Consider the following 27,586-nt stretch of genomic DNA (forward strand, 5'->3'; position numbering starts at 1 on the left):
GACTCTTTGCAACCCCATGAACTGCATCATGCCAGGCATTCCTGTCCATCACCAACTCCTGGAGTTCACCCAAACTCATGTCCATCGAGTCGGTGATGCCATCCAGCCATCTCATCCTCTGTCATCCCCTTCTTCTCCTGCCCCCCAATCCCTCCCAGCATCAGGGTCTTTTCAAATAAGTCAACTGTTTGCATGAGGTGGCCAACGTATTGGAGTTTCAGCCTCAGCATCAGTCCTTCCAATGAACACCCAGGACTGATCTTCTTTAGGATGGACTGGTTGGATCTCCTTGCAGTCCAAGGGACTCTCAAGAGTCTTCTCCAACACCATAGTTCAAAAGCATCAATTCTTTGGCACTCAGCTTTCTTCACAGACCAAATCTCACATCCATACGTGACTACTGGAAAAACCATAGCCTTGACTAGACGGACCTTTGTTGGCAAAGTAATGTCTCTGCTTTTCAATATGCTATCCAGGTTGGTCATAAATTTCCTTCCAAGGAATCTTAAACCGTCTTTTAACTTCATGGCTGCAGTCACCATCTGCAGTGATTTTGGAGCCCCCCAAAATAAAGTCTGACACTGTTTCCACTGTTTCCCATCTATTTCCCATGAAGTGGTGGGGCCAGATGCCATGATCTTCGTTTTCTGAATGTTGAACTTTAAGCCAACTTTTTCACTCTCCTCCTTCACTTTCATCAAGAGGCTTTTTAGTTCCTCTTCACTTTCTGCCATAAGGGTGGTGTCATTTCCATATCTGAGGTTATTGATATTTCTCCCAGCAATCCTGATTTCAGCTTGTGCTTCTTCCAGCCCAGGGTTTCTAGGTAAGTCTATTTATTGCACTAGAGAATGTGAAACCTGGGAAGGCTGTCAGAGCTGAGTCAGTCTGAGCTCCTCACATACAGATGAGACGTCTTTAGCCCAGAGAGGTCAAGTTACACACATACAGTGACACAGTGTCTCAAGGGCAGAGCAAGGGGCCCAAGACTATTCCCAGATCAGTATATCAATAATAAGATTATTTTTGAGAAGCTAGGTTGGTAATGAATACTTGTATCACAATTACAGCAGGTAACTTATGTGATTATTTTTTTCTTACAAATGAGAGATTCTATCGAGTTCTGCAGTTTCCTTGAAAGTTGCTTTTTGTATCACCACAGCATCTGGCATTTAAGAACTTACAACCACACAAATTTAACCCTTTTGATCCTCAAGATCCTCATGATGGACTGTTGAGATGGAAATGATATAAACAATTGTATCCATTTTTAGAGGTGAGGGTGCAAAAGCTACTTGCCCAGGGTCTCAGAGCAGCTAGGCAGTGAGAAAGAATCTGGGAGGTTTCAACCTTCTCTTAAATTCACAGACTTCTAAACTGATATATCATGATGACAGGGAAGCCTGGAGTGCTGCAGTCCATGGAGTCCCAAAGAGTCAGATACAACTGAGCAACTGAACTGAACTGAACTGAATGATATGTGTGCATTAATCTGAAGTCCCTAGTTCCATTATACAGTTTCATTTCTTATCTTCCAAGCTGAGCACATTATTTAAAAATGTGGCTTAGAGGTTAGGGAGGGAATCACTCAAGTTGGAAAGGGGTCTACAGGAAGGAAAGCCCCTTCTGTGCAGAGTCGTTCATCCATGGTGTCTATGGATGACAGTCATCACACGCCTGGGGAAGAGAGTGTTTGGTTAGAAGGGAAAAGCCAGTTCCCACTTCCACCTTGGATCTGAGAAAGGAAAGATCCAATGCTGGCTCCAGTGTCAGGTAGAAAGTAAATATTTTCCTTTTCAAAGATGTGAATGTAGACTACTCCCCACCCACTCAAGGGGGTTCTCAATGACCATCATTATAGCCTGTTGTGCTTTCAAGACATACTATTTAAAGTTACATGTAAACATATGCATGTAGTTGATTTCAAAATCAAACCACTAAGAAGTCAAAATGTGAAATGTCACTCGTGCAAATGTAAGCAAGGCATTCAGATTTTTTCTTGTTTCAAATGATCTGGCTTTCAGGAAAACAGCAAAGTTTCAAAGACCCGAGACATTCCCACCATCCACCAGGGAGAGAGGGTACTTACTGTTGCAAGTTTCTCAACGTACTCGTCAGGTGCACCCAGGGAGGCAAGGCCGATCTCCTGTAACGGCAGAGAAACCAGCACTGACATGGCTGGGGTCTGCTGACCTTCAACCTTGACCCTCAGATCCAACCTTGCATTTGACCACAGGAAGGGGATGGGAGGCTAGATACCTTCAGAAGGGCCCAGGTAGACTCTTAACTGTTCTGTCAAGGCTTCACTGACCACACTTCATAGAACCACAGATCTCGAGGATGGAGGAAGCCTTTCTCCATCACTTGGTCCTCTATTCATTCACTTTACAAAAGAGAAAACTGAGGCACAGAGAAAAGAGATGACCTGCTCAAGGTCACATGGTAGGTTGTGTCTAACGTTTCAAGTCCTGATTATCCTTCCACGTTCAAGTGGAATATTCCTGGTGCACCAGATGGGACTTCATCAAGTCCCCTGAAGATACCATAGGAGACTTGCTGTGAAGTGCTTGACATCTGTCCAGGTATGTGCACAGCTGGAGAGTCTGAGATGTCACTGGCCACCTCTCATCACAGCTCCCAACTCAGAAGCCCCTAGTGGTCTCTGTCTCTTTTTACAGCATTTGCTCCAGACTGATTTGCAGCAGACAGAGTACATATATGTATACAAATATAATATGTGTGTGTGCATATATATTTCTTTCCTACTAATAGGCATTCATTCATTCCAAAAATATTTATTGAATGCCTTCTATGTGACAGGTAATGTACGAAATTGATAAAGATCCCTGACCTTTACATTTAAATGGATAGACAGTAAATAATAAGCAGGTTAAAGGTGATAAGTTCTTCGGAAGAAGAAACAAAAGGAGAAAGGGACAAGGGGGATCCAGAGTGCCAGAGAAGAAGGGGTGGGGTCGGGGGCTTTGATTGCCCTATCCTTCTTCTTTTTTTTTTTTTTTTGGCTGTATTGGGTCTTCATTGCCGCTTGTAGGCTCAGTAGGTGCAGCATGCCGGCTGTCTAGTTCAGGCATGCGGGATTAATTGCTCTGCAGCATACAGCATCTTAGTTCCCCAACCAGGGATAGAATTGAACCTTCGAATGCCTGCATTGAAAGGCAGATTCTTAACCTCTGGACCATCAGAGAAGTCCAGAGGCTGTGATTTTAAATAAGGCCTCAGAATGATTTTTAAAAATCACTCTGTTGCTGTTGTTCAATCTCAAAGTCATGTCTGACTCTTTGCAACTCCATGGACTGAGGCATTCCAGGCTTCCTTGTGCTTCACTCAATTTGCTCAAACTCATGTCCATTGAATCAGTGACGCCATCCAACCATCTCATTCTGTCACCTCCTTTTCTTCCTGCCCTCGATCTTTCCCAGCATCAGGGTCTCTTCTAATGAGTCAGCTCATCACATCAGGTGGCCAAAGTACTGGAGCTTCAGCTTTAGCATCAGTCCTTCCAATGAACATTCAGGGTTGATTTCTTTTAGGATCAGCTGATTTAATCTCCCGATAGTCCAAGGGACTCTCAAGAGTCCTCTCCAGCACCACAATTTAAAAGCATCATTGGAAAGGTGATATTTGAGCAAAGACTTGATGGAAGTGAGGCTGTTATTGGCTCTGCTGATAGCTGAGGAAAGACAATTGTACAGGCCAAATGCACAACCTGTGAAAAATCTCTCTAAGGAGAGGCAATGTCCTCCTCCAGGGGATCTTCCCGACTTAGAGGCTGAACCCATGTCTCTTACATCTCTTGAACTGGCAGGCAGGTTTTTACCACCAGCACCACCTGGGAAGCCCAAGTCTAACAGACGTCATCATCAATAAATGCAAGGTTGAAAGGGTTCCCTGTTCTCTATTCTTTGTGAGCCCAGATCTTGCCTAAAACAAGGAACCCAAACTGCTTCATCCCCACTCCATCCTGCACTCCAGTGGGAAACTAGTCCTGCTTTTAGATCTAAAAAGAATATGCTCAGGGAACTCAAAATAACTCCCTGCTTTGGAACTGTCCAGGTCAAAACTGGAACCAGGAACACGGATGAGCCAGAAGCTCCTATCTGCTGATTCAGGTAACTTCCAACCCCTCTGTGGGGATCCCCAAATTGAAAATGGCTTAAGGAGGATGGCCATTTAGCCTCTGACTGGGAAGTAAAACTTTTAGTAATGAGAATAAAAACTTTCAATCCTAGTTTGAAAGCAATCTATGACATCTTGGCAGCAGGAACCACGCTTCTGAAAGTCAGCTACTCCTGTGGTGACACTTCCACAGCAAAGGTTCACCTAATTTCTAAACACTCCCACTTCTAAAAGTCCAACAATTTCTGAACTTCACAATTCCCCCAAGCCCACATAAGGCGGCTCAGTGGTAAAGAATCTTCCTGCCAATGCAGGAGGCATAGGAGACAGGGGTTCAATCCCTCGGTTTGTTTGATCCCTTGGAGGAGGAAATGGCAACCCACTCCGGTATTCCTGCCTGGAGAATCCCATGGACAGAGGAGCCTGGTGGGCTACAGTCCATGGGGTCGCAAAGAGTCAGACATGACTGAGCATCTAACACACATAAAAGCAGCTATTTTTTCTGTTTAGAGAGGCTGTGTCTAACAAGTACCATTTTTCCTTGTCTAGTAAGCAGTTAGTTTTGCTCTCTGTTTGTTTCAGCTATCATGTAGCAGACTCCTCATTCAAGAGTAGAAATAGTTCTTTCTTTCTGGCTAAAGGAAGATGCTTAAGTGATTTACATACAATCCCATTACTGTGAAATTCATCCCTGGCCCAGCATTTGCTCATAGGTCATTCTATTTGATCACTATTCCTCCTTGTGAGGAAGGAGACCATCAGGAAGGGCTCTTTATGGATCCACTTCTGTGCTGACTGAGACGCAGGGTGGTGTGGCGACTTGCTCCGGGCTACACAGCACTACCATTCCACTCTCCCACCATCCCAGTTGCCCACCATGGTTTGGGGCTGCCTCTCAGTGCCAGAAGAGAATTTTTGAAATCCTTTCAGTCATCCAAAAAGCATTTTTGAGCCTGCTCACCACTGTAATAGATGAATCAAAGCTTAGCCTGCTGCCTTGATGATGGTGAGAAGGCAACTGGCTCTTTATTTTTTTGCCATGAGTCAGGCTATTGGCACTAGAGTCTTGGCAAATGCCATCTTACTTACTTAAAGCATATACAAAAATGATTGCCTGATAAGATAGAAAGTGGCAAAGACCCAAAATATGAGGGGGAAGATGCCACGAGAACTTGGAAGAAAGCAAAGTTACTTCTGCAAGGGGATCTGGGAGGTTTTCACAGATGAAAAGGTTCTTAAACTACATCCAGTAGGACAGGTGAAATTAGCTAAGTCAATAACACACAATTCCTAGGATGACCAAATCACCAGCTCCATGCTGTGGTCACTGGAATCGGTAATTAGCCAACCCCATGGGACCACATTCCCACCTGTGATGGGGTCACAGAACTATACCTGGATTCCACCCTTGCAGAGGACATGAGGGCCCCTCCATGGGTTCAATTTATCTGAGCAATCCAGGCCTCACCCTGTAACTAGAAGGCTAGAGAAATTAATCGCTCACCTGGGAAAACTGGGCAAAGCTGCGATCCGAAAACAAAGGTACATGTCCCAAGAGCTCATGGCATATGTCCCTGAAAAACAAAAAGCACAGAGCTTGGAGAGGAGGAGGGTTATAAGCTATGCAGGACTCAGTCTTTCTACATGAGGAATGGGCAGAAAGCAACAAGCAACTCATTCAGTCTTATAACCTCATTCCTAAGAATAAGGGGTATGTAAGGCTTGGTATCAGTTGAAACAAGATACAAGAGAAAAAGAAGAAGGGAAAAGAAATGTAAAGGACAGGACAGAACACAGTGGCCAGGGGATTTTGAGTGTATGCCCAGTGGGATGTAGAACAAAAAAGCCAGTATTCCTATGGGCAGCCATACACCTGAATGAACCGTGGGTCACAAACACTTCCCATCCCAAGTCTTCTCCTTGGTATTGACATCCCTGGGTAGATACAATATGCTCAGTTATTCTCCATGAGAAATAAATAATAATAATAGTAGAAGTAATAATAACAGTAACAACAACAACAATAATAATATTAGTGATGCTCCTATTTCATCCTGGAGGGGGCTGACACTGGTTACAGAAGAAAACTTACATTTACTTAACACTCTAGGTGCCAGATTTACTAGGAATAGGTCTTTTCTGATTTCTAGTAATGAATTTTGCAGGCTGGGAAAGATCATTTGGGGTATGCTGCTGACTGTTCACATAAACTATTTCAGTTCTAGCTGTCTAAGGAGATGGCTACATGCAAAAATAAGAAGCATAGTGGCCAGACATTCTGTATCTTCAGCTGAGACCCAACCTAGGCAAAGAGAGATGAGAATCATCTAGAGGTGATCCAGGAATCAGGAAGTGCTGAGACAGCGTGGCTGTCACTTGTTCCTATTCCCATTTGGCATTTCATAGCTCTGACTTTTCTACAATCTCTTTGGAATTTGAACGTGAACTCTCATTCTCTCATCTGAGCCTTTGATTCAGAAGATGCCTAAATCTCCGATCAGTGAAATTCCCTTGTTGCACTATATCAAACAATGCAGGCAATGAGTCCTGTGGACCAGCCCACAGTGAGTCCCAGCCTTGTTCTTGGAGCCGGGTGAGATGGAACTCATTGTGGCTAGAAACTGATAGCAAAAGGATAGTACTCACGGTTCTGGTGTATACATGGGCTTAGACCCATGTCTGATGTACTGAGTGCAGTGGAAGACTCGGAAAGCCAGGCCACCCAAGAAATCCCGAGAAGAAAGCAGGCCAGCCACTGGTCGGAGGCGGAAACCAGTGCAACCTGGGGAGCAAAGGAGAAAGAAAACTCAGAGCCCATCACAGGGGCCTGAAGACCATTAGGGAGGAAAGCAGCACATTCAACTGTCCAAGAGCGCGGACGTTGACGCCAAGCAGAACTGACTTCAAATCTATGCCTTAGTACTTTCTAGCTGGGTGATCTGGGTCAGGTAACTTCACCTCTCTGAGCCTCAGTTTTCTAATGTACAAAATGTGAGGAGATATTTCTTAAGATTATTCTGAGAATCAGAAGAACAAATAAGTATAAAAGACTTAGAGCCTAGCACATGGAATCTTCCAATAAATTTAAACTTTCATTATTGTTTGTTAGGGTGGAACACTTATTCCTTACTTCTCATGTTTCCAGAGTAGCAGGGAATTTTCATTCTGCTTCCCAGGAGGGAAGAATATGAAAAGAGCACTTCTAGCTTTTCTGCAGTGCTTTCCATATAGCACATACAGGTACACCCCATGAGGAACAGTGACTTCTCTGAAGATTTGAGAAGAGGAAATGAATATTCTCAACTTCACCCTCTCTGCCCTTTCTCTCCTGACTGTCCACACAGGAACACATTCTAGTCAGCTCTTGGCCAGCCAATGGACTAGATACTGTGCCAGTGAATTAATTGGAAGTTAGTTTACCTAATCCAGGGGTGAAACATTAGAAAGTCCATTTTGCCTACACATCTATACCACATTCTCGAAGCAGCTTCTATCAGTAATAAAATACCGATACCATTTTGATCACCCATCCTCTGGCTCTCGTATCTGTCTCTCAGTCTCCCTAATTTCAGACTTGGAAGGAGAATGGTAATGACCACGATCATGATATAATAGTTAACGCTGTATAATACCCACCATGTGTCAGACAAAGGTTTAAGCACTTTATATACATTAATTAATCCTCATCGGAACTCTAGGAGGTAGAGCTCCTATTCTCTGCACTTTACAGATGGGGGAGCTGAGAAGATGCAGCAATTAAAGCTCTGCCCAAGGTCACAGCTACCAGCACTCTGGCTTCAGAGCCTGTTTCTATAATCACTACTCGATGCTTCTCTTCTACTGCTCATGGGGTTCTCAAGGCAAGAATTCTGAAGAGGTTTGCCATTGCCTTCTCCAATGGGCATCTGGTCTCATCATTTCACGGCAAATAGATGGGGAAACAGTGGAAACAGTGAGAGACTTTATTTTCTTGGGCTCCAAAATCACTGCAAATGGTGACTGCAGCCATGAAATTAAAAGAAGCTTGCTCCTTGGAATGAAAGCTATGATCAACCTAGACAGCATATTAAAAAGCAGAGACACTACTTTGCCAACAAAGGCCTATCTAGTCAAAGTTATGGTTTTTCCAGTAGTCGTGTATGGATGTGAGAGCTAGACTATAAAGAAGGCTGAGCACTGAAGAACTGATGCATTTGAACTGTGGTGTTGGAGAAGACTCTTGAGAGTCCCTTGGACTGCAAGGAGATCCAACCAGTCCGTCCTAAAGGAAATCAGTCCTGGATATTCATTCGACGGACTGATGTTGAAACTGAAACTCCAATACTTTGGCCACCTGATGTAAAGAACTGACTCATTGGAAAAGACCCTGATGCTGGGAAAGATTGAAGGCAGGAGAAGGGGATGACAGAGGATGAGATGGTTGGATGGCATCACTGACTCGATGGACAGGAGTTTGAGTAAGCCCGGGAGTTGGTGATAGACAGCGAAGACTGACAGCGAAGACAGTCCATGGGGTCACAAAGAGTCAGACACAACTGGGAAACTGAACTGAACTGGACTTCTCTCCTAGGCACTGGTGCAGTATATAGTCCATTGGCTTCCCTGGTTGTTCAGATGGTAAAGAATTCGCCTGCAGCGCTGAAGACCCAGGTTCGACCCCTGGGTTGGGAAGGTCCCCTGGAGAAGGGCATGGCAACCCACTCCAGTATTCTTGCCTGGAGAATCCCTGTGGACAGAGAAGCCTAGAGGGCTATAGCCCATGGGGTTATAAAGACTCAGACACGACTGGAATGACTTAGCACACACTTCTTTCCCACCCCCACCCACCACCCCATCATTTGGTGGTAAAGAATCCAGCTGCCAATGCAGGAGACATGGGTTCAATCCCTGAGTCAGGAAGATCCCCTGGAGGAGGAAATGGCAACCCACTCCAGTATTCTTGCCTGGAAAATTCCGTGGACAGAGGAGCCTGATGGGCTGCAGTCTTCGGGGTTGCAAGAGTCAGACACGACTGAGCACATGCACACGTGCATGCACGTGAGCGCGCGCGCGCGCACACACACACACACACACGCACACACACACACACAACTACTAGTATTACTGTTGTATTCTTCTTGTTATTGGCCATAACAACATGGGTAACTAGCCAAAGAATATGTTTAAGACTCCTTTGTCCCTTGGTTTATGTGTCTTAGACCCTCAGGTTGAAGTTCATTTTGTTTGAGCCCTGCTCCTCTCTATCTGAATAGTAAAGACTCTAAATAGAAGGGATTCAAAAGGTCATCCAACTCACTCCCCATCTAGTCCAGCTCCCACTTCCCTCCCTACCAGGTAGCTTCCCTGGCTTCTTGCCCTAGAGCTGGCCACACCGTCTCTGCGTAGCTCTGAGGCATAGAAAACTCTTCCTTCTATAACCCTGTGGTCTGTCTCCCTAATTTCCCACATTTTACTTAGCACATAGTAGGTGTTTAACATGTGTTGACTGTTTATCTTGGTTTTGCTGAGTCAACAGCTCCTGGCAGAAAAGAAAACACTTTTCTCCCCTGAAATGATGGGCAGGTCAGTTCAATCACCTGTTTACCTACTGAATTACTCAGATTGCAATGCATCCCAAACTCAGTGAGCACCTACTATACATGAGCGCTAGGCTTTCACTTTCAGTATTTGATTTCATTCTCACAATTTCCCTATGAGAAAGACTAAATGGTGGATGGTCTCCATTTGACAAATGACTAAACTAAGGAAGGTTCTCCCAACTAGAGAGGATCAAAACAATATTCCAGAGACCAGATGAATAGGCTTAGGGCCCAGATCTCTTGGCACAAATTGTGCATGTCTTACACAAATGCACACTGCAGCCAGCTCGTAACATAGCAGGAGCTGCAGGGAGAACCCTGACTAGGCACCTTGGGCTTTGAGGATTAAAAAAACCTTTCAGGGATATAGACATGGCAAAATCCACACTGCATTTTGGGGGCCTGGCAGGGAGGCAGAGCCCAGCAGTGAAATACATATTTTCCTGGGAGAATCAACCTGCCTGCATCAGCACGAACACACTCACACTTGCCTAAATTTCCTTCTCTCCCCCTTTCTATCCCCAGCCCCCAACCTTTTGACCCAGATGTGCACTTACTCTGCAGAAATTGAGAAACCTCTTCAAGCTGGGGAATGTTATCTTCACGGAAGCCGCAATACTTTTCCAGAAGGGGAAAAATGTGGTTGTGCTCATAGCAAGCATGGGTCTTATACAAGGACTTCAGGGTCCTGAACACCGTCCCCCATGTTTTCTTTTCTTCCTCTGTGTATTCCACTCGAGGAATGGGCTGCCCGCTACGAAACAGACATGAAATATTTATCAGCAGCAGGGCAGGTACAGAGGAAAGGGTGAAAGAGCTTGGGCAGAGGGACATGGGTCCAGAGTCCATGAGCTGCCACCCCAGACGACAGTGGATTTCCTATTTCATAAGTTATCTGAAAGAGAAAAATTCCACTTCTTGATATAGGAAACATTCATGTGACTTGGTTAAGCAAGGACAGAAGCTTGCAACCTTACCCACTGCACCAAGGATTTCTTCTCATTCATGGGGAACTACTGGGCTTTTCCACTCTTCTATCTCCTACTCTACCCAGTGTGGAAATGCACTTATCTTCAGAAGTGCATTTAACATGTAGCATTTACTGTGTAAAGTAGCAGGGATAGATAATCAGAGGATGGGGACTGAGACAAGTGAAGAATACATCCTCTTTCTGAACAAAAGCATCCAAGCTCAAGCAAAACAATAGTGTTTTGTACTGTCAACTAAAGCAACCATACCTGTGGGCTCAAGTGGATTTACTATATGCACCATGAGTTTGAGATCCCTTGTTGAGTGGGCATAAACTTGCTGGATTTGGTATTTCTGCCCCTAGGATGTTATAAGAATATTTAAATGCATGCTAGGTATAAGATCTGCTTACCCAGAATCTGTTGCTATGACATAACAAAACTATGGAGAGTTTGCTAAAGTACATATGTTGGACCTACCCCTTGTATCCTGAACCTGTGGGGGAGGGGAGGATGCTGGAACTCACTAAAAAAAAAAAAAAACCTCATGTCCAAAGATAAAGCAGAAGCCACAGGAGACAGTAGGAGGGGCTTAATCACGATAAAATAAGTCCCATTCCTGCCGGGTGAATGACCCACAAACTGATTTTTAGTGTATAGAAACATATGTGATTTTGTGTTAGTTGTGTATCCTGCAACTTTGAATTCATTTATTCTAACAGTTTTTCAATGGAATGTTTAGGATTTTTTACACATAAGATTATATCATCTGTAAATAGAGATCATTTTGCTTCTTCCTTTCCCATATCGATGCCTTTGATTTATTTTATTACCTAACCACTGTCTGGGACTTCCAGTACTGTGCTGAATAGAAGTGGAGACAGTGGGTATCTTCATCTGTTCATGATTGTAGAGGAAAAGATTTCAGCTTTTTACCATTGAATACAATGCTAATTGTGAGTTTTAATTTTTTATATCAAAGTAGTTTTTGCCTGTATCTAGTTTGTTGCGTTTTTACATTGAAAGGTTGTTGAATTCTGTGAAATGATTTTTGTGCATTAATTGATATATATACCAAAACGGCAGGGACCTAACAGAAGCAGAAGTTATTAAGAAGAGGTGGCAAGAATACACAGAAGAACTGTGCAAAAAGATCTTCACAACCCAGATAATCACGATGATGTGGTCACTCACCTAGAGCCAGACATCCTGGAATGTGATGTCAAGTGGGCCTTAGGAAGCATCATTACAGACAAAGCTAGTGGAGGTGATGGAATTCCAATTGAGCTATTTCAAATACTGAAAGATGATGCTGTGAAAGTGCTGCACTCAATATGCCAGCAAATTTGGAAAGCTCAGCCATGGCCACAGGACTGGAAAAGGTCAGTTTTCATTCCAATCCCAAAGAAAGGCAATGCCAAAGAATGCTCAAACTACCACAAAATTGCACTCATCTCACATGCTAGTAAAGTAATGCTTCAAATTCTCCAAGCCAAGCATCAGCAATACATGACCGTGAACTTCCAGATGTTCAAGTTGGTTTTAGAAAAGGCAGAGGACAACAAAGGAAAATATAAGCAAGGTGAAAAGACAGCCTTCTGAATGGGAGAAAATAATAGCAAATGAAGCAACTGACAAACAACTAATCTCAAAAATATACAAGCAACTTCTGCAGCTCAACTCCAGAAAATAAACGACCCAATCAAAATGGGCCAAAGAACTAAATAGACATTTCTCCAAAGAAGACATACGGATGGCTAACAAACACATGAAAAGATGCTCAACATCACTCATTATTAGAGAAATGCAAATCAAAACCACAATGAGGTACCACTTCACACCAGTCAGAATGGCTGTGATCCAAAAATCTGCAAGCAATAAATGCTGGCGAGGGTGTGGAGAAAAGGAACCCTCCTACACTGTTGGTGGGAATGCAAACTAGTACAGCCACTATGGAAAACAGTGTGGAGATTCCTTAAAAATTGCAAATAGAACTACCTTATGACCCAGCAATCCCACTTCTGGGCATACACACCGAGAAACCAGAATTGAAAGAGACATGTACCCCAATGTTCATCGCAGCACTGTTTATAATAGCCAGGACATGGAAACAACCTAGATGTCCATCAGCAGATGAATGGATAAGAAAGCTGTGGTACATATACACAATGGAGTATTACTCAGCCGTTAAAAGAATTCATTTGAATCAGTTCTGATGAGATGGATGAAACTGGAGCCGATTATACTGAGTGAAGTAAGTATACTAACGCATATATATGGAATTTAGGAAGATGGCAATGACGACCCTAGATGTGTATAACGGACTTTTGGACTCAGAGGAGAGGGAGAGGTGGGATGGGGAGGGAGGTGGGAGGGGGTTCATGTTTGGGAATGCATGTAAGAATTAAAGATTTTAAAATTTAAAAATAAAAAAAAAATAAAAAAAAAATAAAAAAAAAAAAGAAAAGGCAGAGGAACCAGAGATCGAATTGCCAACATCTGCTGGATCATGGAAATAGCAAGAGAATTTCAGAAAAACATCTATTTCTGCTTTATTGACTGTGCCAAAGGCTTTAACTGTGTGGATCACAATAAACTGTGGAAAATTCTGAAAGAGATGGGAGTACCAGACCACCTGACCTGCCTCCTGAGAAATCTGTATGTCAGGAAGCAAGAGTTAGAAATGGACATGGAACAACAAACTGATTCCAAATAGGAAAAGGAGTATATCAAGGCTGTATATTGTCACCCTACTTATTTAATTTGTATGCAGAGTACATCATGAGAAATGCGGGGCTGGATGAAGCACAAGCTGGAATCAAGATTGCCGGGAGAAATATCAATAACCTCAGATACGCAGATGACAACACCCTTATGGCAGAAAGTGAAGAAGAACTAAAGAGCCTCTTGACGAAAGTGAAAGAGGAGAGTGAAAAAGTTGGCTTAAAATTCAACATTCAGAAAACTAAATCCGGTCCCATCACTTCATGGCAAATAGATGGGGAAACAGTGGAAACAGTGGCTGACTTTATTTTTCTGGGCTCCAAAATCACTGCAGATGGTCACTGCAGCCATGAAATTACAAGATGCTTACTCCTTGGAAAGAAAGTGATGACGAATCTAGATGGCATATTAAAAAGCAGAGACATTACTTTGCCAACAAAGGTCCGTTTAGTCAATGCTATGGTTTTTCCAGTGGTTATGTATGGATGTGAGAGTTGGACTATAAAGAAAGCTGAGCATCGAAGAATTGATGCTTTTGAAGTGTGGTGTTGGAGAAGACTCTTGAGAGTCCCTTGGACTGCAAGGAGATCCAACTAGATCCTAAAGCAGATCAGTCCTGGGTGTTCATTGGTAGGACTGATTTTGAAGCTGAAACTCCAATACTTTGGCTACCTGTTGCAAAGAGCTGACTCATTTGAAAAGAGGAGAAGGGGACGACAGAGGATGAGATGGTTGGATGGCATCACCGACTTAATGGACATGGATTTGGGTGGACTCAGGGAGTTGGTGATGGACAGGGAGGCCTGGTATGCTGCAGTTCATGGGGTCACAAAGAGTCGGACATGACTGAGCAACTGAACTGGGCTGAACTGAACTTTGTCCTTCATTCTGTTAATGTGGCATGTTACATTCATTTTTTCAGGTTGTACTATCCTTGCATTCTAGGAAGAAATCATTTGGTTATGGTGTATAATCTTTTAAACATTCTGCTGAATTAGATTTGGTAGTATTAGCAATTTTTACATCAACAATTATCAGAGATATTGGTCTATTCTTTTTTTTTTTTTTTTTTGATCCCACTGGTTATGTGGAGATCTTTCTTGTAGCTTTGGTTGTATAAGAGATCTTCTGCCAGTTTCCAGGTGGTTTTTTTGTAAGAAAGTTTCCTCATGTAGATGTGTTTTTGCTGTGTTTGTAGCCAAAGGTGGGTTCCATGTTTTCCTACTTTGCCACCTTGATATCCACTGATTGGTTGATTAGTATGGTTGTCTAACTTTGATTTAGGTCAATGAAGCCTTCATAGAATGAGTTTGGGATGTTGCTTCCTCTAAAGTTTTTTGGAAAAGTTTAACTATGGTTTTTCCTGTGGTCATATATGGATGTGAGAGTTGGACTGTGAAGAAGGCTGAGCACTGAAGAATTGATGCTTTTGAACTGCGGTGTTGGAGAAGACTCTTGAGAGTCCCTTGGACCGCAAAGAGGTCCAACCAGTCCATTCTGAAGGAGATCAGCCCTGGGATTTCTTTGGAAGAAATGATGCTAAAGCTGAAACTCTAGTACTTTGGCCACCATATGCGAAGAGCTGACTCATTGGAAAAGACTCTGATGCTAGGAGGGATTAGGGGCAGGAGGAGAAGGGGACGACAGGATGAGATGGCTGGATGGCATTGCTGACTCAATGGACGTGAGTCTGAGTGAACTCCGGGAGTTGGTGATGGACAGGGAGGCCTGGCATGCTGCAATTCATGGGGTCGCAAAGAGTCGGACACGACTGAGCAACTGAACTGAACTGAACTGAACTGTGGGGTAGGGGAGAGCCCAAGCTTCTGGATTCCAATATACTCCCAGGTGATACTCTATTGTCCAAGTATCATTAATTCAAAAGGTCCTTTTGAAAACCAGCTAAGAGTGAGCCATGTTCTGAACAGCAAAAAAGGAAAACCAAACAAAGCCTGACTTCAAAGACCCATGACTGTTCTCTGGGCTGCCAGCCTGTTTCCTAACAGGGTACACAGTGCCTGGGACAAAGCAAGACTGTTTACCTTAGAATTATGGATTGTCTTCAGGCTCCAAACTAGGTCCCTCTTGCCCTTTCAGAGTTGTAGCTCTTCCAAAGACATTAAAACAAAGTCACTGCTATGATCCATGGAGTGATGGGCAGAGTGTAGGGGGAAAAGACCGATTTTTGCTTAAGAATTAAAAGCCCAGAGGGTCTATAATGGTGTAGGAACTGTGAAAAGAACACCACGAAAGACCTGCCTACAGAGGCACCATTGTTTCAGGGTTAAGTGCTGACGAAGAGAAAGAACAGGCTTTGGAAATGGTCAGAGGTAAGTAGACTGCTTTGCTCTGCCATTGGCTGAGTAGCCTCAGGCAATTTAGTAAACCTCTCTGAGCCTATACAGCCAGGACATGGGCTAATAACAAGTAACTCTTTGGAGGGTATGGTGGAGAGGTAAGTGACACACTATGTACAAAGTACCTAACACTGGTGCTGACAAGCAATACAACTGGATAGTTGGAAATTATCACCATAACAGATTCTCACTTAGAAAGCAAAGTCTCTGCTATAACAGCAACACAGTTTCAAGAGACTGTAACATACTAGGCAATGAGATATCCCCTTGGTTGACATTTGCTGTCCCAGAGTTCCATACCCATTCCCATTCTTCCAGTAAAGAACCCTTCTCCCCTCCCCGTCTACGGGTTCAAGTAAGAGGAGACTCCACCCCTCCTACCTTCAGAGGGGGCATGTGACCAGGCCTGGCCAGTTAGAGTGTCTCATTTCCCTGGCCACAGTGATTGGCTGAGAGATGGGCCCATTTCCTGATCAGAGCCAATAAGACTCAGTGAAAGAAATATTGTTGATTCTGTTGAAAAGAGAACCTCTGGCCAGATTGTGGTGTCAGCCTAGAGATGCTGGGTCCACTTCTGAGAGAGATGAGGCCAGTGCCTCAGAGCAAGGTCACTAGAGGGAACACCAGAGTCAGGGGGAAGGAAGGAGAATGAGATGCGGAGTCCTAGAGCCACCTCAACGGTTTCCTTTACACTGTGCACTTATAGGAGCCAATAAAACACCCCTTTTGTTTCAGTTCAGTTGTGGCTAAAAGATAAAAATTCTCATAGTCCATTTAGCATATTCTTTGATAAAATTCTAAAGTCTAACCCCACTCCCGAAACATCAAACTCTGCAGCAGCTGCCTTCTAAGTGGTTCTAGACACAATCCCTAGCTGATCTCTGATTTGGTACTTTGAATCTTTACTGTCATAGGGTCTCTTAGGTTCATGCATTCATTCAACAAATATTTATTTAACACCCATGATGTTCTGGGAATATTTATTGTTGTTTAGTCACTAAATCATGTGACCTTGCTAGGCTCCTCTGTCCATCCATGGCCTACTTAGGAATTAAATTCTGCACATTTGCACATCTTCTCCTTCTACCAAGAGACCTACGTTACACAAGATCCTCAGTCTTTGAATATATCATCAATTGTTTTACCAAACTATGATCTCATGAAGTAAAATAAACCAAGATACTTGAGGGAAAGTATTAATTTGGCTTGAAATAAAAATTATCAATTTAGCTTGAAATAAGATCTCAGCCAATTGGGATCTCCCTTCCAAAAACAAAAACAAAACCATATTTTAAGGAGAAGATACTGGTTTTGCATTATTCCACCAGCCAAAGATGGCATTCAAGATAGTCCAGCACCTATAGTCCAGGAAAGCATCAGCTTCCTCACTCAGTCTTATTTTACACCAAGTCCCCATACATGTAATCATTACCAAGGCAAATAATTTGGTGCCTCTAAACACAAGAGTAATTTGACAGTGCCTCTTCAAACTGATGTTTTAAGACTTTTGCTAAATATTCTTAGGGAGGAACCGGAGCATCACATGGTGGATAGGCCAAGAAAAGGTTGCTAACAGGGTTTAGCTGCTTTCTGACTGCCTCCAGTAATTCAGTTCTGGACCCAAATATACATCTTACAACAAAAGCCCTGTTTCTAACCATACCTGCCCTCCTGTTCACTTTCCTCATTCTCCTGGGCTGATAAACACCTACTCCATCTTCAGTTCTCAGTCTAAATGTCACTTCCTGTAACCAATACCCTCCAGTCAGAATTAAAGTTCCTAATTATCTGGCCTCGTGACACCCGTGTTTTGACTTTGGTCATACAGATAGCATGTATTGTTCTTTTTGTCATTGTCTGTCTTTCTCAATAATTCCCAGAGGACATGGAGTTTGTTGGTCTTGCTCTTGGCATGTGTCCTGGAACAGAGTAAACACATTGGATCAAGTGATCCTGTGAGTCTATGACTCCAGGGGCAGGATTGTGACCTCCATGTGGGAGGATGACTGGGAAGGTGCTAGAGGCCAGAATGTGGGGCTGTTGGCATGGAGGCTGGCAGAGCCCAAGGAAGAGGGTCAAAACTGGGTCTTGAAAGGCATGATGATTTTTGGGGTAGAAGGAGGAGGGCAGAGGAGACTGAGATGCAGCCTGAAGGAGGAAGAAGGGAAAACTGCAGAGAGTAGAACAGAGTTTATTCTCCTTACTGACAGCAGTTCTGCTCCATCAAGACACCATGAACTCTGAGTAAGTGAACACTGAACCGTTGCTCCTACACGAAGTGCAGGACCCAGATCACATTTTCAACTCATAATCCCAACCTTGTCTTGCATGTGGCTTTGTTTAAAGACACTGTACTTAATGTATATGGTTGATTCATTCACACTGAACTCACAGCCAGCAGCACTACAGCCCAGGCCTGAAGGAAGCATATCGAACACACATTTTCCCCATTAGGCATGTCAGAGCCATCCTGTACTCAAGACCACAAGAGAGAATTTCAGCTCTATGCTGGAGGGCCATTTTAAACAACAAAAATACCAACCAAAAGAACAAAAAGTCAACAACATGGCTCTAAAGAGACCGCAAAAGAAACACTTGTTTACAGTAGAAAAGCCAAAACAAGAAGGCAGTGTTGCCTTGTTTGACCTCAGTTGGGAACTGATGCATCAGGAGACTCACATTTTCCCTTGCTCTGCACATATCTGGGGATGAGTGTGGAAATGCCCTGTGTTTGCTGGGGTCTCAAATCAATGTAAGCAAGTAACCTTCAAAGAATGAGAATCAACTGTAACAGATGCTGAGATAAAAGACAAAAGCAAAGAGGGAAGGGATGGAAAACAGCATCAGAAGTTCAAAAGAGATGAGTGGAGATGAGGTCAGAAACAGGCTTTAAATTGGAGGACAAGTTCAGTCCCTAATGAGACACATGCCCTTCTGTACATCACTTAACCATTTGGGGTGCATCTATACGAGGTGATTCCCTGGTACCTCAGCTGGTAAAGAATCTGCCTGCAATGTGGGAGACTTGGGTTTGATCCCTGGGTTGGGAAGATCCCCTGGAGAAGGGAATGGCAAACCACTCCAGCATTCTTGCCTTGAGAATTCCATGAACAGAGGAGCCTGGCAGGTTCATGGGGTCACAGAGAGTTGGACACGGCTGAGTGCCTTTCACTTCACTATTCAGTTTAGTCACTCAGTCATGCCCAATTCTTTGCCACCCCACGGACTGGAGCATGCCAGACTTCCCTGTCCATCACCAACTCCCAGCGTTTGCTCAAACTCTTGTCCATCTAGTCAATGATACCATCCAACCATTTCACCCTCTGTCATCCCCTTCTCCTTCTGCCTTCAATCTTTCCTAGCATCCAAGTTCTTTTCCAAAGTATTGGAGTTTCAGCTTCAGCATCAGTCCTTCCAATGAATATTCAGGACTCATTTCCTTTATTATTGACTGGTTTGATCTCCTTACTATCCAAGAGACTCTCAAGAGTCTTCTCCAACACTACAGCTCAGAAGCATAAGTTCTTCAGTGCTCAGCTTTCTTTACGGTCCAACTCTCACGTCCATACTTGATTAATGGAAAAACCATAGCTTTCACTAGACAGACATTTGTTGGTAAAGCAATGTTTCTACCTTTTAATATGTTGGCTAGGTTCATCATATATTTTCTCCCAAAGAGCAAGTGTCTTTTAATTTCACTTCACTACATGAGGTGAATTCACTACATGAAGTGAATTTCTCTTCACTAAATCCTAAAAGATGATGCTGTGAAAGTGCTGCACTCAATATATCAGCAAATTTGGAAAACTCAGCAGTGCCCACGGGACTGGAAAAGGTCAGTTTTCATTCCAATCTCAAAGAAAGGCAATGCCAAAGAATGCTCAAACTCCCACACAATTGCACTCATCTCCCACACTAGTAAAGTAATGCTCAAAATTCTCCAAGCCAGGCTTCAGTAATACGTGAAATGTGAACTTTCAGATGTTCAGGATGGTATTACAAAGGCAGAGGAACCAGAGATCAAATTTGCCAACATCCACTGGATCATTGAGAAAGCAAGACAGTTCCAGAAAAAAATCTGCTCCTGCTTTGTTGACTATGCCAAAGTCTTTGACTGTGTGGATCTCAATAAACTGGAAAATTCTGAAAGAGATGGGAATACCAGACCACCTGACCTGCCTCTTGAGAAACCTGTATGCACGCCAGGAAGCAACAGTTAGAACTGGACATGGAACAACAGACTGGTTCCAAATAGGAAAAGGAGTATGTCAAGGCTGTATATTGTCACCCTGCTTATTTAACTTCTATGCAGAGTACATCATGAGAAACACTGGGCTGGAGGAAGCACAAGCTGGAATCAAGATTGCTGCGAGAAATATCAATAACCTCAGATATGCAGATGACACCACCCTTATGGCAGAAAGTGAAGAAGAACTAAAGAGCCTCTTGATGAAAGTGACAGAGGAGAGTAAAAATGTTGGCTTAAAGCTCAACATTCAGAAAACTAAGATCATGGTATCTGGTCCCATCACTTCATGGCAAATAGATGGGGAAACAGTAGAAACAGTAGCTGACTTTATTTTTTGGGGGCTCCAAAAGCACTGCAGATGGTGACTGCAGCCATGAAATTAAAAGACACCTACTCCTTGGAAGAAAAGTTATGACCAACCTAGACAGCATATCAAAAAGCAGAGACATTACTTTGCCAACAAAGGTCCGTCTAGTCAAGGCCATGGTTTTTCCAGTAGTCATGTATGGATGTGAGAGTTGGACTATAATGAAAGCTGAGCACCAAAGAATTGATGTTTTTGAAGTGTGGTGTTGGAGAAGACTCTTGCGAGTCCCTTGGACTGCAAGGAGATCCAACCAGTCCATCCTTAAGGAGATCTGTCCTGGGTGTTCATTGGAAGGACTGATGTTGAAGCTGAAATTCCAATACTTTGGTTACCTGATGCAAAGAGCTGACTCATTTGAAAAGACCCTGACCTTGGGAAAGATTGAGGGCAGGAAGAGAAGGGGATGACAAAGGATGGTTGGATAACATCAGCGACTCAATGGACATGGGTTTGGGTAGACTCTGGCCATTGGTGATGGACAGGGAGGCCTGGTATGCTGCAGTTCATGGGGTCAAAAAGAGTCGGACATAACTGAGTGACTTAACTGAACTGAACTGAACATGAGGTGTAAAATTGCCTGAAAATATCTCGTGTGCCTTTGAGTATCAGCCATCTCTGGATAGTTTTCAGTAGCCAATTTAACCCATGACCATCCAGAATCAGGAAGCATTCAGCCGACTCCACATACCAGGTATAATATTTTTATGGAAAAGAGGTGGTTTGAGTTTCTCTCCCTCAAGTCCCAACAGCCAAGAAGGAGTGAATGCACCCCGTAAGCAGCTCCTGGGAAATCTGGAGAAGTGTTGTCTCCTGACTTGGAGAGTCCCCAGACACTCAAGGAAGTGGTTGAGAATGACTTTGTGGTTAAAAAAGCTTGAGTTCAAAACCAGGCTCTGCCACCTTCCAGTTCTACGACTTTAGCAAGTTATTTACTGGGCTGTTCTAAAGCTTTAGTTTTTCCATCTGAAAAATGGGGAGTTACTATTAAGACTAAATGAAATTATGTACATTAAGCATTTAGCAAAGCCCCAGACATAGCAAGGAGATTAAAAATGACCTATTATTATTGACCATCTGAAGAAGGACTCTTGTCTCTGCCTGATGTGGCCACCTGACCATGCTGGGATCATGATGGGGACGGGGAGAGAGAGCACCACATTCCGTGATTCCTGCTTGCCACAAGCCAAGTCCAGCTGGGTCTAGACATGACTGAGGTCAGTGCTGTTCTGGATCCTTCTACCACCAGGATTCATTCCGACAAAGGAATTTTCTCTGGAAGCCTTTCCCTTGTGAAGGTCGTTTTTATCCTGTATACAAAGCGTTAGCATCTCCTTTATCTCCCCCATATTCTAGCAAAGCTGTTAAAGTCCCATCACCTCATGTTCTAAACCCTGTATGTTTCTTCTTGAGCACATCTTTTCTCACACCCTTAACTCAGGAATGGAGCTCAGGTCCCCAAACACTAAGTTTCTCATGGGAGCATTTCTGTAGTTCCCAAGAACTCAAAATAGCAAAACAATTCTCTTCCCAAATAACATTTGATATTTGCATTTTCCTCTGGCTAAAATCTGGCGGAATCCCAGAGAGAAAAAAATAAACTCATTCTAAAATTGCCCTTCGCATCTGGGTCAGATCAGATAAAAGTAGAACCCTGAGGCTTGGCTCTCCTGAAACCTCCAATGATTCACTAATTCGGTAAAGCAGCCAACTCCTTCTTAAATGTAAATACTTCTTTCTCCTTTTTCCCGGTTTAATGCAGAAACACCAGAGGCTCTTTTATTCAGGACTGATGCCTTTTATAATTATGTCAGATGTCACTGCGTAATTACACAACAAAGCTTGGGAGAGAGCTGGGCCCTGGTGTAGGGGGTAATATTGTTTTATCTCATGATGACTTTTTTAATGTGTGTTATTAAAGGGAGGATTTAAACATACACAAACATACACAGAGGGAAGGATTCTCCAAGCTGGTATTTTCCAACTTTGGGCAAAGGAGAGTATGGTCTTCTCCCCATCCCCCACCAACACGCGGAGCAGACTTACTGTCTATAGTTGTAGGCAATGTCAGCAAATTGCTTCCGTCTTGCTCGGTATACAGGATCTTTAAATCCCTAGGAAGAAAGGAGACACTTGATTTCTTCAGGCTTTGAAACCTGGCCTATCTACACACGCTTTGAATGGGGGCCTTTGACCACTGACATTTCATCTCACCTTCCCCTGATTATATTCTGAAAATAAAGTCTCAGTTAATCTGAGCATAAATTGTCCCACAAGATATCATGAGTGACACATTACTAGCCACACTTTCAATTCAATGTGAGCTCTCGCTTGGGATTCCTAAGTGTAAATGGTGTCTGGGTTTTAAAGAAATCTCATCTATAGCATTTCTAATCTATAAATGTGCTAAATTGGGCAGAGTTCTTAGGATAAATGTCTATGAAGACGATATACAATAGCCACTCAACTCCTGACCAAAGGTATCAGTCCAGCACTGCCTCTTAACTTCTTAATAGACTAATAGGTAAACGCTTACTGGTACTGCAATTTTAAAAAATACCATTTATTCAGTGTCTATTATGTGCCAGTCTGTGCATGCTAGGAACTTATAACTCTCACAAGAAACAGGTAAGGTAAACCAGTGTGATGACCCCTTTCTTTGAGAATAAACAGCGGTTCAGAGAAGAGCAGTCCAGTAAAGTTAGGATTTGAATCACTCAGTTCCATACTCTTTTCACTTCACTTCAGGAAATATCAACCTTTAAAACTTGGCAGGGGCCTGACTAACTAAGATTCTGCCCCAGGGCATAAACGGGATGCTACTAGTTTCTCCTCTGAGGCTGACTTGCAGACAACCTTTCCACAACAATTTGTAAACATTTCTGAGTGAAAAGAGGCCAAGTGTGTCTTTCAGTGTTGAGGGTTGGGGGAGGTCACATCCTAGAGTTGGAGATGATCACAACTGGTTAAAAGGACATTTTCCTTATGTTTTCTTCTTGGAGTTTTATCATTTCAGGTCCTAATTTACTGCATTTCAAGTTCATTTTTTGAGTAGTATAAGACAGGGGTCTAATTTCATTCTTTTGCATATGAATATCCAGTTTTCCCCCATTGAGTATTCTTCACTCTCTTATCAAACACTAGTTGACTATATGTGCATGAGTCTTTTTTCAGACTCTTAATCTGTCCCATTAGTTCATCTGTCTGCCTTTATGCCCATACTAAAATGTTTTGATTGCTATAGCTTTGTAATATAGCTTGAAATCAGGGCATGTAATTCCTCTAGTTTTGTTCTTCGTCAGGATTGCTCCTTGACCTTGGCCTAGAAAATGAATTTTTGAATATGACACCAAAAGCACAAGCAACAAAAGCAAAAGTAAATAAGTGGGGCTACATCACACAGAAAAGCTTCTGCACAGCAAAGGGAACAATTAACCAAATGAAAAGGCAATCAATAAAACAGGAGAAAACATTAGCAAACTCTTCATCAGCTACAGAATTAATACCCAAAATACACAAGAAACTCAAAGAACTCAGTAGACAAAAATCAAATAATCTGATTTAAAAATAGGCAGAGGATCAGAACAGGCATTTTTCCAAAGAAGATATACAAATGGCCAACAGGTATATGAAGAGATGCTCAACATCACTAACCATCAGTAAGATGAAACTAAAATCACCATGAACTATCACTTCATATCTGTTAGAACAGCTAGAATGTAAACTGGTATAACTGCTTTGGAAAACAGTACGGAGGTTCCTCAAAAAATTAAAAATAGAACTGCCATATGATCCAGCAATCCTACTTGTATGTATATATCCAAAGGAAATAAACTCACTCTTAGAGATGTACCTGCACCTCTATGTCCACTGCATCCCCATTCAAACAGTCAAGATACAGAAATAAACTAAGTGTTCGCTGACAGATAAATGGATAAAGAAAATGTGGTACGTATATACAATGGGATGTTATTCATCCATAAAAGAGAAGGGAAAACCTTCTGACAACATGGGTGGAACTTGAGAGCCTTTTACTAAGTGAAATAAGTTAGAGAAAGACCAAGTACTGTATGACATCACTTATATGTGGAATCTAAACAGGCAAATTCATAGGCAGAAGATAGATTGGTGGTTGCCAGAGGATGGAGAGTGGGAGAAACAGGGAGATGTTGGTTAAAGGGTCAAACTTCAAGTTACAAGATGAACAAGTTTAGGGATATAATGTGCAGGATGATGACTATAGTTAAAATACTACTCTTTATACTTGAAAGCTGATAAGAGAGTAGATCTTAAATGTTTTCACCACAGGAAAAGAATGGTAATTATGTGAGAAGACAGAGGTGTTAACTGACCTTATATACGGTAATCATATTACAATATATATAGTAATCACATATGGCAATCATTTTCAAATATGCACACATATCAAATCAGCATGGTGTAAGTCCAAACTTCATGATGCTGTATGTCAATTATATTTCAAAAAAGCTAGAAAAAACACCATTTTCCAAAAAAAATTTGATTGTAATCTGTATTTTAGTTAAACAAGATACCAGTGTCATCACTCTAGAACCTTGCTTTGTTCCCTCCAAGCATCTACCAATAAACTGTACCATCCATCACTTTAGCTTGCAATTTCTGTGTCCCACCATCCCTCCAAACCAAGGCATTAATGAATCAACAACAAAGGTTTATGCCATGGAGAGTAATATTTAAAAACTCTTTTTAAAGGATAAGTATTCCCTGACTTTCAGATATTGTTTTCCGCTTCACTTGATTGGTTGGTTGGTTATTGTGTTCATTTGTTTTATAAAACCCAACTCTACCAGTAATTGCAAAGAACCAGGGGTCCATGTATATTATGTAGTTTCACCTGGGTATCCATAGCATACAGAGTCTGGTTGGCATATGGAAAGAACCACCAACACTTGTTAAAATAGAGAAGGAAGAAAAGGATAAGGTGGAGGGAGGGGTAAATAGAGGGAGAGAGAAAGGAAGGGGAGAAAGGAGTTCCCTAGTTTGTTTCCTAGGATATTTATAGGTTTCTTTGAGAAAAAGAAAAATCTAAATGTTTCACACTGAAAAAGTAAAGTAAAATTTCCATATTATTTAATTTTTTACTCCAAAACTAAATCTCAAATTAAGCAATTATTCAGCTTAGAAAAGTTTCCATAACATAGTTATTATAATATATAACTATAGTGTTTTCCCTCAAGCACTGAATGATTTTTAATCATTAACTACAGGCAGGAAAGCTTCGGAATCTGAGAACGTAAAACTACGGCTGGACTCAGTTCTTCTGGATGAAAGTAAGTTGCTTTGGGACAATACAGTAAGAAAACTGGGTGCTATTGGACTTCCCTGGCGGTGCACAGGTTGAGACTCCATACTTTCAGTGCAGGGGCCGTGGGCTCAGTCCCTGGTCAGGGAAAAATCCCACATGCCCTGTGGTGTGTCCAGAAATAAATAAATAAAAATAAATTAAAGAAAATTGGACTCTATCATTTTATTTCCAAGCAGCGCTAATACTTTGAGGAACCTGTCTACTGGGCTAAATGAAGAACACATCTCCAAACTTAAAGACTCAAAATTTAACCTTAACGTTTGTCAGTCAGTAATGCTTGACTTATAGTCCTCCTCACTACAAGTCCTATTTAATGGTCATGGCTCTTCCCAGTCCCTAAATTCAAAGCATAGGATTTGCACTTGTAAAGTTGCCTTGGAGAATATCTATTTTTATATTTTGATGTAGATATACAGAAAGTGAAGCCCATAGAGCCATTTGCCAAGGGGCCCTTAACTGCAGAAACAGCACCTCCACCTAGGTTTTCTCGTCCTAGCCAGGTGGTGAGTTGTGGTTTGAAGTCTGAGATAGCTACCCAGGGAGAGGAGTGAAGAATCCAAATTCGCTTAACCAGTGGATTTCCACTTTATTATCATGTCTCCAGAATGGCATGCCCATGACAATTTTTCTAACCATTTGGCTTATTTTTCTTTTACCTTCAATGTATTTTGTCTAGGTAGTTTAAAGATTTTTCTACCAATTAAAAAAAAAAAAGCTTAACATAAAATTGTATCTCTGGTAGGTAGCAACTATGTCAGAGGGATTATTTAAATAGAATAAAAACAATGATAAAATAAATACACCCAAATCCAATCAATGGTATGAAATGGGAATTCTTATTCTTCCGTGCCATTTAGGCTTCTAAATGTATTTTTAATGTGTAAAAATACACAGTAATTTTTTTTTTACTGTGAATGTGGGTTTCTTTTTCCCTCCTTTTTTTTTTTTTTTTTTTTGCAGTTGGGTTTATTTTATTGTTTAATTTTTATTTATTTTTTTGAAGTATAATTGATTTGCAATATCATGTTAATTTCAGGTATATGGCACAGTGATTCAGTTATACATTTATATATATGTATAACTGAATACATATACATACACATATATTTTTCAGATTATAGGTTATTACAAAATATTAAGTATAGCTCCCTGTGCTATATAGTAGGTCCTTGTCAGTTATCTATTTTATATATAGCAGTGTGTATATGTCAATCTCTGGTGGCTCAGTGGTAAAGAATCTGCCTGCCAATGCAGGAGACACAGGTTCAATCCCTGGGTCGGGAAGCTCCCATAGAGAAGGAAATGGCAACCTGCTCCAGTTGCCTGGGAAATCCCATGGACAGAGGAGACTCGCGGGCTACCATCACAAAAGAGAGAGGTCATCACAAAAGAGTTGGACACAGTGTGGTGATTAAACAACAACATATGTTAATCCCAACTTGACAATTTATCTTGGCTCAGTCACTTCAGCTGTGTCCAACTCTTTGCAACCATACGGGCTATAGCCTACCAGGCTCCTCTGTCCGCAGGATTCACGAGGCAAGAATACTGGAGTGGGTTGCCATGCCCTCCTCCAGGGCATCTTCCTGACCCAGGGATTGAACCAGCGTCTCCTACACTACAGGTGAATTCTCTACTGCTGAGCCACTGGGGAAGCCCAATTTATCTCTACCCCTTTTATAATTAGAAAAAAGTAAAATAATATTAAAAACCCATCTCAAATCATTATGGGAATGGACAGAAGATTGATCCAGGGAGCTATATCAACACATCCAAATATAATATTATTATATTTTATATTGCATAATATTTTATATACCATTATATGTTATTTATATAATTACGTATACTATTATTTTACAAA

The 27,586-nt window shown here is 42.1% G+C and overlaps 1 protein-coding gene across 2 annotated transcripts in view; it reads right to left on the reverse strand.

Moving 5' to 3' along the window:
* Nucleotides 1-27,586, reverse strand: part of PAH (phenylalanine hydroxylase) — a 114,385-nt gene that overhangs the window by 9,210 nt on the left and 77,589 nt on the right. For both annotated transcript variants that reach the window (XM_060413135.1, XM_004006675.5), the window contains 5 exons: nucleotides 22,425-22,492; nucleotides 10,274-10,470; nucleotides 6,784-6,919; nucleotides 5,642-5,711; nucleotides 2,090-2,146 (listed from right to left, as the gene is read on the reverse strand). In XM_060413135.1, coding sequence (XP_060269118.1) covers nucleotides 2,090-2,146; nucleotides 5,642-5,711; nucleotides 6,784-6,919; nucleotides 10,274-10,470; nucleotides 22,425-22,492 — 528 coding nt within the window. The remainder of the gene's footprint in view (nucleotides 1-2,089; nucleotides 2,147-5,641; nucleotides 5,712-6,783; nucleotides 6,920-10,273; nucleotides 10,471-22,424; nucleotides 22,493-27,586) is intronic.

The sequence above is a fragment of the Ovis aries genome, chromosome 3 (genome assembly GCF_016772045.2).
Source record: "Ovis aries strain OAR_USU_Benz2616 breed Rambouillet chromosome 3, ARS-UI_Ramb_v3.0, whole genome shotgun sequence".
NCBI lineage: Eukaryota > Metazoa > Chordata > Mammalia > Artiodactyla > Bovidae > Ovis > Ovis aries.